The 16,767-nt window shown below is 61.7% G+C and overlaps 2 protein-coding genes across 2 annotated transcripts; both read right to left on the bottom strand.

Annotated features, from left to right (window-relative positions):
* Nucleotides 1–5,006: 5,006 nt before the first annotated feature.
* Nucleotides 5,007–10,637, bottom strand: MMP15 (matrix metallopeptidase 15). Its single transcript, XM_075765366.1, has 10 exons — nt 10,143–10,637; nt 8,778–8,926; nt 8,411–8,533; nt 7,994–8,301; nt 7,598–7,759; nt 7,253–7,476; nt 6,973–7,111; nt 6,592–6,742; nt 6,405–6,520; nt 5,007–6,160 (listed from the first exon to the last, which is right to left on the bottom strand). Exons 1-10 carry the CDS (start codon nt 10,266–10,268, stop codon nt 5,709–5,711), a joined length of 1,950 nt encoding a protein of 649 aa, XP_075621481.1. The 5' UTR covers nt 10,269–10,637; the 3' UTR covers nt 5,007–5,708.
* Nucleotides 10,638–11,660: 1,023 nt separating this feature from the next.
* USB1 (U6 snRNA biogenesis phosphodiesterase 1) lies at nt 11,661–16,755 on the bottom strand. Its single transcript, XM_075765875.1, has 7 exons — nt 16,564–16,755; nt 16,309–16,460; nt 15,927–16,110; nt 15,372–15,425; nt 14,094–14,199; nt 13,133–13,216; nt 11,661–12,840 (listed from the first exon to the last, which is right to left on the bottom strand). Exons 1-7 carry the CDS (start codon nt 16,656–16,658, stop codon nt 12,736–12,738), a joined length of 780 nt encoding a protein of 259 aa, XP_075621990.1. The 5' UTR covers nt 16,659–16,755; the 3' UTR covers nt 11,661–12,735.
* Between the last annotated feature and the right edge of the window lie 12 nt (nt 16,756–16,767).

The following is a 16,767-nucleotide window of genomic DNA, read 5'->3' as shown; positions in this document are numbered from 1 at the left end:
TGAGTGACCATAATGTGTTAAGAGGGGCTGGGCTCCCCAGGGCTCTGAGCTGGCTGCCTCTGGAGAGATCAGATGGGCCCTGCTGCCAATTCCTGCCTGACCTCTAGGAGCTGTGCCAGCGGATTTGCTGGAATAAATTCCCAGCCGCAAACCCTTACATCCACGTGGACCCTATGTGTATTTTTTAATATGAAACAAAATACTGAGTCTTCCTGTTTACATGCTGTACAAAGTGGAGCATCATCAGATACTGACTCTTTAGGGCCAGATGGTGGTGGATTTACATGATGGTCTTCAAAAATCTTTCTCTTCTAATCCCCCTCTCCCATCAAAACTATAACTATCTTGCTGAAGGCGAGTGAAGTTTGGATGCTCTCCCTGTGGGAGAAGAGGATGGTGCTGGCAGATAGGCCAAAATGTCACAGGCATCCTGTTGGCAGTCGGTTCCTAGAGTAAACGTGTACCAGCAAAACTCGTGTGTGAATCGTCCAGCTTCTTACTGCTTTGGTTATGGCTTTTGACCCGGCTGGGCCACAATGTCCTCCTACGTGGAAAGAGTGGAAGAAGGCAGGAAGGATGTGGGTGCAGAGATGGGAGTCTGCCCTGAGGATGGTTGCTGCCTGTGTGTTCCCAGGGCAGCCCCAGCTTGGTGCAAGGGGTGAGGAGAGTGCTGGTTCAGTGCAGGCAGTCTGCAGAGAAAAGGTCTTGAATATCTCCCCATTCACCTTTCCGTGGGTGGCCGGCTCCTTCCTTCCTGCTTCAGTCCTTATTGCAGTTCATGTCTAGTGGGGGAGAAAGGAATCTTGTCTTTGCGGGGAGCCCTGGGTCCAACCTGGGGCGGAGCGGGACCCACCTGAAGATGAGTTTTCCTTGCCTCTGCTGGCTTTTCACCTTCCTCTTCCACTGGCTGGGGCAGGGTCCTGCACTTGGGCACTTTGGTTGGGACCTAAGTGCTGGTAGCCTGCTTTCTGCATCAAAGGCAAAGCTTCTCTTTGAAATCTCGCCCGCTGAAGGACAGCGAGTGCCTGGGCTGCAGCACCTCAGAGCAAGGGATGGGAGAGCGTCCCTCCTTGGGTTGGGCCAGAAAGCAGACGTGCTCAGGCAGAGCTGGAGCATGTGGCAAGCCAAGGCTGGGACATCCCTCAGCACCCGTGGCTCTGCCTGGGCAGGTGGCAGCAGCTGGCAGGGGAAGCAGACAGGGGTTTCCCTGGAAAGCTTTCTGTCTGTCTGCTCTGCTCCTGTGGCCTCCCCCTTGCTCTTTGTCTCCTTCCTATTAAGTGGATCCTGACGCAAAGCGCAGAGCTCTGATCATGGAGGTGATATGCAGGAATCAAAAAAAATCTGGGCCAAGCTCCGCTCCTTGCCCTCTCTGCTTCCCATTCTGCATCTCCCTGGCTGTCTTGGGCCAAATGTTGTCATCTTTGTAGAGGGATTACACCTCCAGGGCGACGCTAATCCTCTGCAGCTGCTGTCTAGCGTGGGGCGGGCAGTGCTGGAGGTGAGGGAATTATTTATTTTGAGTTTTGCCATTGGCCACCACCCAGGAAAAATGAGTGACCGTACTGGGGACTTTGACCACTTCTGCACACAGGGAGAGCTGATCTTCCGGCCCTGCTGGTGCCTGCGGGAGAGCAGAGAGAGCTTCCCCCGGCAGGCTGTAACATGGGACCACCCAAGCAAGGTTTTATTTGGATGAGGGAGCGGCTGTGCACCCTGGGAGCTACCGTGGGATGTGATGGGGAAAGCCTCAGAGCCGCTAGAGGTGAGAAGATGATGGATGCCAAGTTGTGCTGAAGCAGACCTGCAGCCCGTCTGCTCCACCGCTTGTGTTGCCCTCGCGGCCCCAGAAATTACTTTCCTCCCTGTGAGATGAAGGGTCCGGCACCACGGGCAGCAGGGCTGGTGGCTGCGGGGTGGTTGTGATGATGGGAGGTGATGGCTACGAGCAGCTCACACGTGTGCTGAGCTCAATGTGGCTGGCGGGTGCATCCCACCGACCCCTGCCTAGGCAGCCCCTGGAGCCTGTCCTGCCTGCAGCGTGCACAGGCAGCACGTTCAACCCCTCCCAGGGCCCCGCAGCTCTTCCCTCTGTCCCCAGCGTCGTTTCCTCCGGCCTTGAGACCGACCGGTCGCCGCTTGGCGTATCCCGGCCCCAGTTCTTCCTCCGCGCTGAGCCCAGCTTCCTCTCTGCTTTCCAGGTCCTCTCCTCAGCGCACAGGGGATCGTGCCTTGGCTTGCAGAGGAGGAGGCAGGAGGAAGCGCGGTTTCTCCTGTGATGGTGGCAGGCGGGCAGAGAGAGCCCCTGCAAGCATTGGTCACCCCCATCACCCCCACTCCAATGGCGTGCAGAGCCCCATCCTGCAGCAGCCAGCCCTGCCCCGGCAAGGCCTGGAGGACGCTGAGCTCCCGGGGTCTTTTCCAGGTCGGGCTTCTCCAGCCTATTTTTGGGAAGCTGGGAGCTGCCTGGTGGGGGTGGATCCTGGCAGGACTGCCTGGTGCCTGCCAGGGCCGAGCTGAGCGGGACTCGCGCTCCCTCGAGCCACCAAAAGCCCTGTCCCTTGCAGCAGGTGCATCCCTGCCCTCCCCGGGGTCTTGTGCCTGTGGGTGGCCAGAGGTGAGCCGACCCCGCTGCGGGCAGAGCGGGAGCCTCCGGCGAAGTGCCCGGGCCCTGCTGAAACGCTGGGCTTTGTCTCCGCCGGGGTCCCTCGCTGCTGTCCAGGAGTGTTTCTGTCCATGAGCATTTCCAGATGGCCCTGGGCTCCTGGCACCAGCTACGCTGTAGCATCCGGGGAAAAGCAGGAGGGGGGGGTGGGATGTCCCAGCTCGCCAAACCCAGGCAGCCTGGGCCTCTGCTCCCAGCACCGCCAGTTCCCCCTGGGGAATTGCTCCCAGCCCCTGTCCCTCTGTGAATCGGCAAGGAGCCCCCTCCCCTGCCATGGCAGGGCTGCCCAGGGAAGGGGATGGCCCTGGGCATCCTTGGCTGGTTCAGCTGGCTTTCCCTGTGAGCTGGGCGTCTCGCCAGGTACCAGCCTTCAGGGTCCTCACCACTGCACCCCACTGAGCCCTGGGAGAAAAGGGAAACACAGCTGCCGTGGGAAATAAATCTGTTGTTGGAAATGCATCTGCCATGGGAAGTGCATCTAGTGTGGGAAATGCATCTGTCGTGGGAAATGCATCTGCGCCTGCCTCTGGAGCTGCCTTTGTGGGGGCGGGGAGCAGCGAAGCCTGGCCATGCTTTCCTCCTGCCTCGCCTTTTGGCCAGGTTGTGCCTTTTGGTAGCTCCCGGTGCTGGGCTGGCCCTGGTTCCGGGCAGGCGGGGGTGCCGGGCTGCCCTGCTGCAGGGCTCCTGGTCCAGCAGAGCTGTGGGTCCTCCCGTGGCTCTGGCAAGAAACCATGCAAGCATGAATCTGTGCTAAATGGTCAAAAAAACCGAATTGAAAGCAGTTAAAAGCCAAGGAATGTGACCCAGCACGGCCAGCTAAGGGAATACAACAGCGCCTGGAGCCACTGGGAGACTCCCCCCCACCCCCCAATTCTTCAGGGTTTTTCTGTCCCTGATTTTGGCTTCTTGCTTGACTGCAGTGATGTGCTGAGTCTGAGCCAAGCATGTTTCCCAGGAAATCAGCTAAAGGCTGGGAATCGCAGCCCAGCGTGGACAGGGAGGGGGCCAGGCCAGGGGATGGGTGGCCCTGGCCACAGAGTCCCCCCACCAGTGCAACCAGCTCTGGGAAAGTGGGGTAAGCACCAGCGTCAGTCCTGCCCTTTTAAAGTAGTTAGTGGCTGATGAGCAGCGCAGGGGCTCGGGGTAATTTAGTGCTGAGAAGTGGCTGCAGCCGAGTCTTGGGCGCTGAGCCAGCAGCTCTGGGTCCTGGGGAGGGGGAGGATTGGGGAGGAGGGAGGGCGCACAAAGGCTTCATCCCTACCCATCCATGAAGTTGGGGGGACGGACGGACAGACGGACACACACACACCCCCCCCCCCCCAGTGTTGGCAGGGAGGGGATGGGGGCAGAGGGGCAGCCGGAGCCCCAGGGAGGGGAGAGCAGGTCAGGGCTGAGTTAATGCTCCCTGCACCGAGCCCTGGGTCACAGCCACCAGCCCCGTGGGGAAAGAGGCCGGGCAGGGTGCTGTCGGGGTGCTGCTCTGGTCTGGGGCTGGAGGAAGCCTGGGCAGAGGGTCGGAAGGAGATTGTGGCTGGAGTCGTCCCAGAGGGAGAACCCCCCCGCCCCCCTTCCCCTCCGTAGGGTCATCTCCACCGGGATGGGGCAGACCCACACAATCCCCTGCCCAGCCTGCCTCCCCATCAGTGTATTAACTGCTCCAGGCCTCTGCCGCCAGCCCTGAGGCTGCCCCGCAGGCTGCACCCACAGCTCTAGAGCAAATCCAGCCCTGGCTCTCCACCCTGGTGAGCATCACCAGCACGGGCAGGGAAGCCGCTGTCTCCATCACTGCCGCATGCTCCCTCTGCCACCCGCTGGGGTTTGGTTTTCCTTCCCATTAAAGGCTGAGCAACGTTTTTTCCCTGGATAAAGCCAATTTCCTACCCTGCTGCATCTAATCTTTCCCACTCCCACGATTATTTCCCTGATCTCTGCAGCAGTCGTGACTGCTTCTGCTTTCCTCTGCCGAGACAGCCGTGGCGAGACAGGATGCAGCCACCCCCTTCCCCCCAGGAAACATGCTGGGGCTGCTCAGGGACACCGAAGCACCCGGTAAACTGGCTCCAGGAGGGACCACGCACTGTCCCCCGGCTGCCGCAGCCACCGGCCCCTGCCCAGGGGAGGTGGCTGCCCCAGGGCTGGAGCGCGGTGCCGGCCGGGGGGAGAACAAGGCGCACTGTGTTCCCAGTGAGGCCGTCGCCGCTGCCGTGGGAGCTGGTGAAAGGCGGCTCTGTCCGCTGCCGGGGGCACCCCTAGGCAAGCCCCCACAAAATCTGCCAAACCTCGCGCAGGGCAGCCCACACGGCTCCTGCCCCGTCCCGCGGCAGGAAGGATGGCACCACAGCTCTCCACACACCCGACCCATTTAATGCACGTACAAGGCGGCCGTGCCCGCTGCCCTGCCTGCGGGACCACACATTCCCAGGGCTTTGCCCCACCGCGGTGGTGGCAGGGTCCGGCAGGGTCCAGGCTGAGCACATAGCGGGGGGCTCGCAAAGGTGGCCTCTCCCCCCTCACACTATCTTTAGGCACCACATCCCTGCTTCCCTGCGGCTCAACAGGAAACACGGCCACGAGCTCAGCCCTCCCTTCCCCTCACACTTCCCTGCCATTGCAGGTGCCGGCAGCTGAGACCTGCCAGCTCGTAGCACTCGTGCACAGCCCCAATCCGCTCCCCACCTTGTGCGGTGAAGGCACAGCCCAGCGGGTTCACGCGGGGGGAAGGGACCCTGCTGGGCCCCCTTGGCAGAGGCGGGCACAGCACGATGGGTGGCAACCCGGTCATGGCTGGGGGTGGGGGGGCAGGTGCCGGGGAGCAGGCAGGACCTGGGTGCCCTGAAGCCCCCCCACGACCGTCCCCCAGTCCCAGCCCGGCTGCTCTGGAGGGGCCGGGGGGAGGTGGGGGGTGGGCATCCCCCCCTTTTCTGAGGCCGGAGCCATCAAGCAACAATGGGGCGAGAGGGGCCGTGGGGAGGGGCGAAGGGAGGGGGAGGTCAGGTCCATCGGTAGCACCATGGTGGCGGGGGGCTGTGTGAGGAGGGAGCCGGGGTCAGACCCACTCCTGCAAGGAGCGCTTGCAGTACAGGAGCATTCGGGGCGCACCCTTCCTCTGCATCTGGACGATGATGTAGATGAGGCCGAGGATGCAGACCAGCAGCACCAGCAGCACCAGCACCATGACGACGCTCATGGTGCGCGTGTACTCATCGATCTGCACCACCACGTCCACATCCCCGCCCGGCTGGCGGCCGCCCTCGCTGTAATCCTCCTCGTCTTCCTCCTCTTCTTCCTCTTCCTCCTCCTCATCTTCGGCCCGCCCATCCCCATCGGGGTTGAAGGGTGGTCGCTCCCCATCGGGCCAGCGGGGATGGGGGTCCGGGACCAGCTCCGTGTGACAGCCCATGAAATCCCGTAGGATGGATTTGGGGTAACCCGGCTCCGTCTTGAGCCGCTCATTGTCGAATTTCCAGTACTTTGTGCCTCTGTAGAAGTAGGTGGAGGCTGGGGGAGGGGAGAAGATGGAGGCGAGGGGTAAGTGAGCAGGCGCAGGGCACCCCCCAACCTACACACCCCCGCAGGTGCCCTGGACAGCAAGTTTTGCTCTGGGACCAGTGAAACCCTTCAGAAAGGGCAACACCGCTGACTCCTGGGCAACCTCCTGGCCTCCATCCCTCGTGGCCAGGCCACCAAAGGGGTGACACCACCCCCGCTCCCACCACCCCGCCTCTTTTCCTCCTCTACTTACAGGCGTCCGGGCTGAGGAAGGCACCCTTGGGTGAGGGAGGGATGCCCACCCAGACAGAGATGGGTTTCGGGTACCCAGGGTCCACCGAGCGGGTGTCTTCGTTAAAGCGCCAGTATCTGGGGGAGGGAGGCGGTGAGCAGGTGAGGAGCACGGGGGTCTCCGCTGCCCGCCATGCCCACCCACTCACCTGTCCCCACGAAAGAAGAAGGTGTGCCCCGTGGGTTCCCACCAGACGGCCGTGTCGATGCTGTCGTAGGGGATGCCCTGGCCATAGGTGACCAGGGGCTGCGGGTACCCGGGCTCCAGGTTGGCTTCTCGGAAGAGCCAGTACCGGTCACCTGGAGGGGGAGGAGATGGAGAAGGGGAGCGATGCGCCCAGCTGCCGCAGCAGGCGCACGTGCGGATGGGGGTACGATGCCTGTGGCCACCCCATCCCTTTGGTCAGGCAGCGTCTCCGGCTGGGGAGGGGGATCAGGATGGGATGAAGGCAACCAGCTCTCAGCAGCTTGGGGGGGAGCACTGGGCTCCCCCCTGCACCTCGGCCCTCCCACCCAGCTTCCCTGCTCACCTTTAAAGAAGACGAACCTCCCGTCATGCCTCTCATAAGCAGCGTCGATGTCCCCGGGGAGGCCCCGCCAGAAGTGCCCGATGGGCATGGGGTAGTTGTCCAGCACCCGGTTGTGCCGGACCCTCCAGAACCACCGTCCCTGGTGGTAAACGGAGTGTTGACAGAGGACGAGGGGGACACAGGGACACAGTCCCAGGCCCAGGCATCTCCTGGGGCATGCTCCCACCCAGAGACCCACCACATCCCCAGGGGACGGGCAGGAGGGGGTCCCAGCAGGTACCTTGAACACAAACATCTCCCCACGCAGTACCGCCACCGTGTCAAAGTTCCCGTCGCAGATGTCAGGGCCGTACTGGTCAGGTCGGTCTGGGCTGCCAGGTTTGGGGGGTCGCTCCGGTTTCCCCGGGGGAGGTGGTTTAGGGGGTCTCTGGTCTGGCCTGCCAGGTCTCCGGGGTGTCACGGTGGGCAAAGGCTTGGTAGGCTGAGGGCGCCCGTCTGCGGTACCTGGCTCAGGCGGGCGAGAGAAGGGATGGGGTGACGCAGACCAGCGGCACCCATGCCTCAGTTTCCCCACGCACGTGCCCAGCACCCCACCTCTGGGCTGATACCCCACCCAGTTCCTCACCATACAGCTGCTGGATGCCCTTGAGGTCATCCTCCGGCAGCTGGAAGTTCTCCGTGTCCATCCACTGGTAGAAGGGGGCCATGATGGCGCTGGGGTTGCTGGAGTGCTCCAAGCCCAGCGAGTGCCCCAGCTCGTGCACGGCCACCAAGAAAAGGTTGTTCCCTGCAGAGAAAGGCACCATCAGCAAGACAGGGTGGAGGACATGACACGTGGGGTGGGTCCTCGGCCCCGACACCCCGCAACCAGGGTGCCCCACTGGGAGCTGCCTGCACCACTTACGGCGGAGCTGCTCTCCCTGCCACTCCTGCCCACACCAGCACATCCTCCTGCCCTCAAACCCAGAGGCCCACCAGGCTCCTCTGGTTGCCTTCACCACCTCCTTGGCCCTCAACTCACCAGACACATCCGTGTTCTCCAGCGTCCAGGGTTCATCTGAGTCGAAATGCGTGTCCCCCCCCATGCCAGGACCAGGAAAATACGCGTGAGCCAAAAACCCCCCGACACCGTCGAAGGGGGAGCTGTCTCCGTGGAAGCCGGAGGCGAAGAGCACCATGATGTCGGCCTCCTTCTTCCGCTTCTGCCGGATGTCCTCGTAGGGCACCTCCCGGAAAACCAGTGGCGTGGCTTGCTCCCACACCCGGAAAGCTCGGCGGACGGCCTCGTACGAATGGTATCGACCCAGCTTCTCCGTGTAGTTCTGGATGCTGGTGGTACAGAGCTCACTGGGGACAGCCCGGGACAGAGCTCGCTCCCCAAGGGGGTCCATGGCTCTCCATGGGCTGGAGGGTGGGAAGCCCTGGAGAAGTTGGGTACCTGAAGGTGAGATGGCTCTGGCTCCAGCGCCGCCCCGTCAGCGCGTACCGCTTCCGCCGCATGTTGGACTTCATCCGTGCCCCAAACTGGTCCGGGACCCCACAGCGGGGACGTTTCATCCACCTGTCAGGAGGGCATGGAGCCAGGGCTCAGCCCACCGCGGCCAAGGTCCCCGAGGGGTTACAGCCATCACGAACGGCAAGTGAGGTGTCCTGGCTGCGGCCCCCGAAAGGGGAGATGCAGCTCCCAGGGCAGACAGCACCCACGTTTCCAGGGGCAGGCAGAGCTCGGGGTCTGGCAGGCAAAGCCAAAGCTCCAGGGAGCGGAGCCGCCTTCCGCTAGAGCAAGAGGACACGGAGAAACTCACGCCTTCGTCTCCTCGTCCAGGACGCCGGTGACGGCGATGCCGTAGAACTTCTGCATCTCGGCGAGGGCCAAAGAGAAGGTCTGAGCCGAGCGCATGGTGGACATCTGCCGGTTGGGCTGCGGCAGGTAGCCGTAGAGCCGCAGCCATGCCTGCACCGGGGAGAGCCGGGCGTGAGGCCGCGAGCAGGGGACAGCCTGATGGGGGGACTCGGAGCTCCCTGGGGACAGGCAGCCCCTCGTGAGCCCGGCGGGGCAGTACCCAGCCCACCGCCCGCCGCCGCCCCGGCCCTGTACCCCCTCACGGGGCGTCCCTGCCAGCTGCCGGGGGGCAAAATGCCACACCCAGGCAGGCAGGGCAGGCAGCACAGGCAAGCCAGAGCACGCGGGCAGCGGGCGGGAGGCAGGGAACAGGGCCCCAGCCCTGCCCCGCAAAGCGCGTGGGGGATCCGCCGGCCTGACCTCGGCGGGGGCTGTCGGCCACCCTGATCCCGGGGATAAGGCAGCTGGCGGGGGGCCAACCTGCCCGCGGGTTGCCCGCCGCCTCCGGAGGTGTCCCCCGGGAGCCACAGAGGAACGTGGGGCCAGCAGCCCCCCACTCCCCCCGCCAGCGCCCCAGGACCCCCCGCCCCGGCCTCCACCCACAAAGGGGCTTCTGTCCTGCGGGGCCGGCAGCCCCCCGGGGTGCCCAGCGGCGGCTGGGGGCAGGTGGCCCCTGGGCGACTGCTGGCCCCGCAGAGGGGCAGCGGGCAGGAAGGGTGCGGGGGCACAGCAGGTCTCTTCCTGCACCAACCTCTCCACCTCTTGTCTTTTTCAGTTACTTTTTTAAAATAAATTTTTGTTTGGATTATTGCTTTTCATTTTCGTTATTTTTAATTTTTTCCTTTCATTTTTAATTTTTCCTTTCAATTTTAATTTTCTGATCTATTTTTTTCCCTTTTAACCTTTAAAACAGTTTTTTTTTTTTCCTAAATGACTTTGCATTGGTTTAATTTTCCAATTTTTTTTTTTTAAAAAAAAAGGTTTAATTTTGAAAAATTTCGAACCTTTCCCTAATTTTTTTTAACTCCCCCCAGGCAGGGTGGCGGAGCCGAGACTTTTATCAAAGGCCCTTTCACCCCCCTCCCCCGCCGCGGCCCCGCGTGGGCACAAAGCGCTTCCTCTCCCCCGCCGGCTGCTGCCCGCCGCCCCCGGGGGGGGTGGGACGGGACACCCGGACCTCTGCCTGTCCTGCCTGCCCTGCCTGCACCTGTGGCCCCCTTCGGGCAGGCAGCGCCAGCGGCCGCAGGTGCAGGCAGGGTGCAGGCAGGGTGTCCCAGGGGAGCCCCCCCAGGCCCGCTCCACCCCCACACACACCCCCCCCGCTCACCTCTGCGTTGATATCCTCGCCCGCCGCCCCCACCAGCAGCACCAGTAACACCAGTAACGGCGTGGGGCGCCCGCCCGCCCGCAGCGCCCCGCCCGCCCAGCAGGGGGCGCGGTCACCTCCTGCCATACCGGGGCCGCGGCGCCGCCGCCGGTTCGCGGCTGCCCCCGGCCGCGCTGGGCCGGGCCGGGTCGGGCCGGGCCGGGCCGAGCGCGGCGGTGTCCGGAGCTAAGCCGCCTTCATGGCCCGGGGCCGGGCCGCCGCAGGGGGCTGCGCACGGTGCATGGGCGGCGCTGCCAGGCGCGGCCCGTCGACTCCCGGCCTGCCTTTGTGTGTGGGATCAGGCCGGCGGAGCGCGGCACATGGGCGGCCACCGCGGCCCGGCTCCCGTGCCCCCGCCCTGCCCTTCCCGCCAGGAGCAGCGGAGAGACGCGGGCGCGGCGGCGGCGGCAACGGCGGCAACGGCGGCTCGGCTCGGCGGGGAACGGGCGGGGCGGGGCCGGGGGGCGGGGCCGGGGGGCGGGGCGGGGCCGGGGCCACGAGGGGCGGGGCCGTGCTCTCACACCGGCATCCCGCCCCCCGGCCCGACACCTGCTCCCACGGGTGTGCACAGCACCCAGCCGTTCACACGGGTGTGCATAGCCCCCCCAGCCGCTCCCACGGGTGTGCACAGCCCCCAGCCCTGCAACGGTTCCCACGGGTGTGCACAGCTCCCAGCTGTTCACACGGGTGTGCACAGCCCCCCGGCCCTGCCACAACTCAAACGGGTGTGCACAGCCCCCAGCTGCTTCATACGAGTGTGCACAGCAACCCAGCCCTGCTGCTGCTCACACGGGTGTGTGCAGCCAGAGCCACGGCCCAGCACACGCAGACCAGCCCTGCCTGCCCCCGCGCACATCCTGCCTGCCACACCTGCCCGCTCACACACACTGTTTCGGGCTGTGCCGGCAGCCGCCCATCCCCAGACTTTGTCCCCTGGCCCTGCTGCCAAGCCCAGCTCCGTCCCCAAGGCCAGCAGCAGGGTCCCGGACACCCTCGGGAGTTACCAAACAGGGTGACGTGCCGAGGCGGGCCCCGACGCGGAAGGAGCGGGGCCACCGGTTGAGCATTAACCCGGCACTGCTGGACTTGGACCATGGAGAAACCGGTTGCACCGGAGCCAGTTTCACTGGAAGTCCCCAGGGGCTAAATATATCTTCCTTTGTTTGGTTTTCCTTCCCCAAAAGAAAACTCGGGATGCAATCACACACCTTACCACACAGATCCCCATCCCAGAAACTAACTGGCTGCAGCCGTAACAGAATTTTGTTGAGGATATTGAAAACCAGGTATCACATGGGTGCTGGCAGACGTCGCGACTGGAGCTGAGACGCTCCCGCGGCCACGAAGCCACCAGGCTCTCTCATGTGCAAGGATGGGCAGCGCAGCACCGAGCTCACGAAGTGCTTAGAGGCATCACCTCAAGTCTGCAGGACCTGGGCACGTCTGAAAGGGAACAGCTGAAATGTACCACGGAAACGATTTTGTGACACAAGGAGACAGATTTTTACTGCTCTGAAGTCCCGGAGTCTTTCATCAGACAGACATGGAATGAAAGATTCAGGGCAGCGCGTCGGCATCCTGCTCCGAATACCTGAGAGGCTGCAGCCGACCTCCCCGCAGGAACATAAGGATTGAAAAGGAGCTTTTCCCAAGGGACAAAGTCCAACTTGCCGTCCCCAGAGTCACCACAGCACCAGGGGTGCTGTTCCCACGGGGAAAAAGCGCGGAGCCTGGGCAGGAGCTGCCACCCCTTGACTCGCCCGTGGGCGCTGCCCTTCCAGCTCAGGCAGAAGCTGACACTGCCCTCTCTTGGGCTCACCCACGCACAGCAGCAAGCTTCTCAGGAGAAACAGCCCACCAAAAGTGGCTTATGGCATGCACAATCTTAAACTGAAGCTCTGCTTTTAGACCCAGCCTGGAGCACTGAAACACAAGGGGTTTCCGACTTCTCCCCTCCAGGTTTCATCTTTTGCTGTTTGGCAAAAGGATCGGATACCGACATTTCGCTATAGTGGCAGCAGCAGTTTCAGGGGGACACAGAACACGACCCAGGAACTCGTCCGGGCTTACAGCAGGGAGATGCTCTGGCGAGAGAGTCCAGCCTTTTGCTACTCAAAGCATGCTCAGAGCCTCCTGACAATCAGGCGGTGCTGCTTCCAACCGTGCGAGACACCCTCCCTTTAGCAACAGCTTCCCACACTGCCTTCTTCCTCCTTCCCATAAGGCATCTATGGCTTTAATAGAGTTTTAGGGTTTTTGTTGTTTTTTTTTTAAATCAGCAAAATTAGCGACCATGGGATGGCTGGAACCGCCAGTGCTGACTGCAGCACATCCAGCAGCGAGAATGAAATCTGGTACAAACACGTATTTCTTCAGCTTTTTCAAAGTTGGAAGTAGCCTGACTTGAGGCCACAAACATCCCAGAGATGCCGAGCGGGCAAGAAGAGCGTGTGAGGTGTGTGACAGCCTGCACCACTCAGCGCTGCACTGGAGAACAGTCCTTGGTTGAACATCAGGGCCTTCGAGGCTCTGAAATGCACAGCCCCACCGGCCCCTACCTCAAGGGGAAAGAGAAGTACTTATTCCCCGACTTGCAGCGGATTTGCTCCCATTGGACACGCAGCAGGAGTGGCGAGTCCTCAAACCCGTCCACGATGTCCTGGAAAACAGATGCAGGAGTCAGTACCAGGAGAGCGGATCTGCCAGAGGACAGAGTCGGCAGCTCCCTCTCGGAACCAAGTCAGAGATGCGGCCGTTTGTGGCTGGAAGCTTCTGACTTCCCTCTGGAGGGTGATTTAACTCACGCTCCCCCCCAAAAGCTTCTCTTCTTCCACCCAGTGAAGTTTGTCTTGCTCAGTGAAGAGAATTTCTCACTCTCACGCTCGGCAGGGAGACGTGGCTGGACACCAGCTCTGCTCTTCCCCTGCTCTCTGCGCTGTGTGGGGACGCACCTGGAGCTCCCGCAGACACTGCCCTTCCAGTCTGCCAGACAGGTCCCCAACGCACCAGGCCAAGCTGATATGGAACGACGGGTCCTGAAGACAAAACAGGGATGAGATTGTAAGGGCTACAGGATGCTTTGCTCGACGCACGGAGCCGCAGTGGGAGATCTGGTGTGATGCCGCCCTGCCTGGGATTGCAGAGGTAGGAGGATCCTGAAGCTGGGAGCCCCCTCTGCCAGCTCAACAGTTGCAGAGCTGATATGGACAGTGCTGGAGGTGAGATGAGTCCTGGGCTCCCCCCCCAGCCTTTTTGGACACCAGTGGGTGAGGCTGCCTGGTTCCCAGCCTCCCTGTGGTCAATTCTACAGAAGCTCTTCCAAACTGCACAGAGAACGTCTCACGGACTGTCCTGGAGCAGGTAGGCGGGTCACTTCTGGATAACCCACAAGAGCCCCCTGCTCAGCTCTGGAGACAGAGAAATCAGGGTCTGGCCCCTCGAAATCCAAAACCTGCCCCCAAAGCTAGTACCAAGCAAAGAGGTTGGACTGATGCCCTAGGAAACTGCCCAAGGAAAAGGCACAAGCATTGCCCTCAGACCTAGGGTGCTCACCCTAAGCCCATTCAACCCCAGGACAACCCCGCTTCCACACACAGCAGGACAGCGACCATGGCATATGCTGTGGCCCTTTGCCCTGGAAACCCAATTCTCAAGAGGCTGCCAGACAGTTAACATCCTTACTCTCCTGCACAGGACGTGACACAGAAGTCATAGACTTGTACTAGTCACATTCTCAGCAAGATCGCATTCGGGGTGTTAAGTATGAACATCAGCGACCAGCCCAGAGGAGACCTTTTCAGAGTCTAACCTCCCCGCTCCCGTTTTTATTTCAGGTGAACATTTCAAGGACGTCTCGCAGGGAATCAGCCAGCATTTCTGGACCAGCAGGGAAGTAAGTGGGGGATGCCTCACCTTGTAGAATGTGGGAAGGTCAAATTCCTCTAGAACTCTGTCCACCTCTGAGACCAGCTCCAGCAGCTGGAAATGCCCAGCTGAGACCTCCAATCCAATAAAGGTCCTAAAGAAAGACAAGAAAAGACAGCAAGCACCCTTTCATGCTGCAGAAAACACAGCGATAAGCATACTTAGCCCTGAATTCCTACCGGGCAAATTCCCTACCCAATAACGTAAGTTAATTTGAGAAATGCCAGGATTCGAGGATGCTGACTGTATTCTGAAGAAAACCAGAAATAAAGATGTGGTAGCAGGGAGAAGCAGGATGGGATGATATACCATGTAGATTTACTTGATTAACTCAGCACCTTTTGGGACGTGAAAACTCATTTTCTGGGCAAAGGACACACTCCATGGGTATTTCAGCAGAGCATCGTGCCGTGCAGGAGCTGCGCTCAAAAAGCAGAAGTTGCCGGAAGGGTTTTACGGTGGGAGAGGAAGCGGGGAACGGAAGTACCCAGCTGGAGAGATGTGACAAAGAGCTACCTCCTCAAGGACTGTCTGGATGAGGCTTTCTAGACTTCAGGAGGGGAGGGGAAGACCAAGTCTCACCCAGGATCCACTTCGTCTCGCCCATGACTGTCGTGGGCTGCCTTTCCCGCTAGATTCAGCAACTTTTCATAATTTTAATCACCTTTGCTTTGACACTTAAACTACTTAATTGCATTCAGTTGGAATCAAGCTTCCGAGCTGACACCCAGGAGAATTAGCACTGTCTGAGCTACTTGTCTCCAGCTCTTGGAAGACCTGCACCGCAATTTCACGACAAGCACTGCTGCCAAAAGAGGTGGCCCCCAGCTCTGCTCGCCTCAGGCTGCTCATGCTGGCACGAGGGTTTGCAAAACCCCAGAATAAACCAGATGGGAGATGGCAGCAAATGCAGCTGCCTCTTTTAGCTGCTGTGAAACCATAGCACGAATCTAACCCCAGCAGAAAGGCCTGCTTCAGGTCATGCTGTGAGCACACTGCCTCTCTTCAGAAGACTGAAATCCTGCAGCCTGAGGTTCGGCCACCGCTAATGAGACCAACGGCTTGCAGAAAATCAGTGCTGAAGGTAAAAATTTGTGCAAGTGGCTGGGGAAAGGTGTGAAACCTCTGGAGGCAAGGTGATCACATACTGCCCTGTCACACGGCTCAGCCCGGTCACTGTAGGACAAGCAGGTAACACTTCCAACCCACCCAGCACCTTGCCCAGCCTTGTCCCCAGGCAGGCAGGCTGCCCCGCTGCTCGCTCACCTAGTTTTGTTCTGGTTGGTGTAAACCTTCACTTGGTCAGCCACACAGAAGAACCTGAAATAAGAATGATCCTATATCAGCTAGTGGGGGAAAAAAAAAAAAAAAAGAAAAACAGACAAGACAGGGAGGGGACAGGAATTCTACAGAGCTGTGGAAAGATAAAGGCGAATGCATGCCGCAGATGGACCAAATCGGTGCAACCAGAACCTTTCTGGGCCCAAATTAATCCATTCCCCCCTGGTTTCCAGCCCTCCAAAACCCAGATGGTGACAGAAGCCCTGAAGCAACCGATGCTCGGCAGGCACCCGAGCCATATGTAAGCAATGAAACCATCCGTCCTTCATGGGATGGAACAGCTCTAGCCTTGGCCTTGTCAGCTGAGACCTGACCTGCCTGGTGCCGGATCCCGAGGTAGAGAGGAAAAGCTCCCCAGGGCTTTACTGGTGCAGCAGCAGCTGCCAGAGATGACTGAGGGTGCGGACGCTGGTGAAACACAGGCCTCGAGGCAGAGGGAAGGGCGTGAGGAGCGCTCTCCCAGGGCTGTGCCGTCCGTACCTGTGGAAGGCGGCCAGGCGCTCCTTGAGGGAGCGGACGAAGGGGTCGATCCAGTGGTAGCGCAGCACCACGCACTGTGAGAGGCTGAGGTGGAACTCCTCCATGGCAGCCAGCGAGGAGACGTAGGTGCGAGCGCAGGACACCAGGAGCTCCAGCAGCTCCAGGAATTCCTCCTGGACTCTGTCTGCGGGGCAGCGCAGTCACAGCCGGGTCCCTCCCGGCAGCACCGGCCGCGGATCCCCACCGGGGACAGGCGGGTCCCCCAGGGCTCCGGTCCCTGCCGAGCACCGGCTGACCCTGGGGGCTCGTCGGGCCTCACCCGGCGGGGCTCCGTCCCGCCCTCCCGTCCCCTCCCGTCCCGTCCCGGGCCGCGGGTACCTACAGGGCAGGTAGACGTGGGTGGCCCAGCTGCCCCGCTCGTGGGGGAAGCCGCGGACGCGGCCGCCGTGCCGGGAGCTGTCATCGCTAACGGCTTCCTCCGGCTCCGGATCGCCCGGCAGGCCGGCGGGGACCGGCAGGCGGGGGCGGCCGGCGCTGCAGGGACCGGGGAGGAGGATGAGGAGGAGGAAGGCCGCGCGTTCCTCACCCGGCCCCGCTCGCTCCCGCCGCCCCTTCCCCCCCCCCCCACCGCACCCACCTGGCTGGGGAGGGACCCTGCGCGCTGTCGCCCCGGCGTCCCCCTTCCTCCTCCTCCTCCTCCGAGCTGCTGTACCCCACCAGCGCGGCCCTCATGGCCGCCCCGGCCTGCCGGGCCCCCCAGGCCCCTCCACGGCGCTGCCGCTGTCGGCGGGCGGCGGCGCTGTTGTCGGCGCGGCCCGGCAGGGGGCAGCCGCCGCGGCCC

Source organism: Balearica regulorum, chromosome 13 (genome assembly GCF_011004875.1).
Source record: "Balearica regulorum gibbericeps isolate bBalReg1 chromosome 13, bBalReg1.pri, whole genome shotgun sequence".
Lineage (NCBI taxonomy): Eukaryota > Metazoa > Chordata > Aves > Gruiformes > Gruidae > Balearica > Balearica regulorum.
This window is presented reverse-complemented; position numbering and strand designations above follow the sequence as displayed.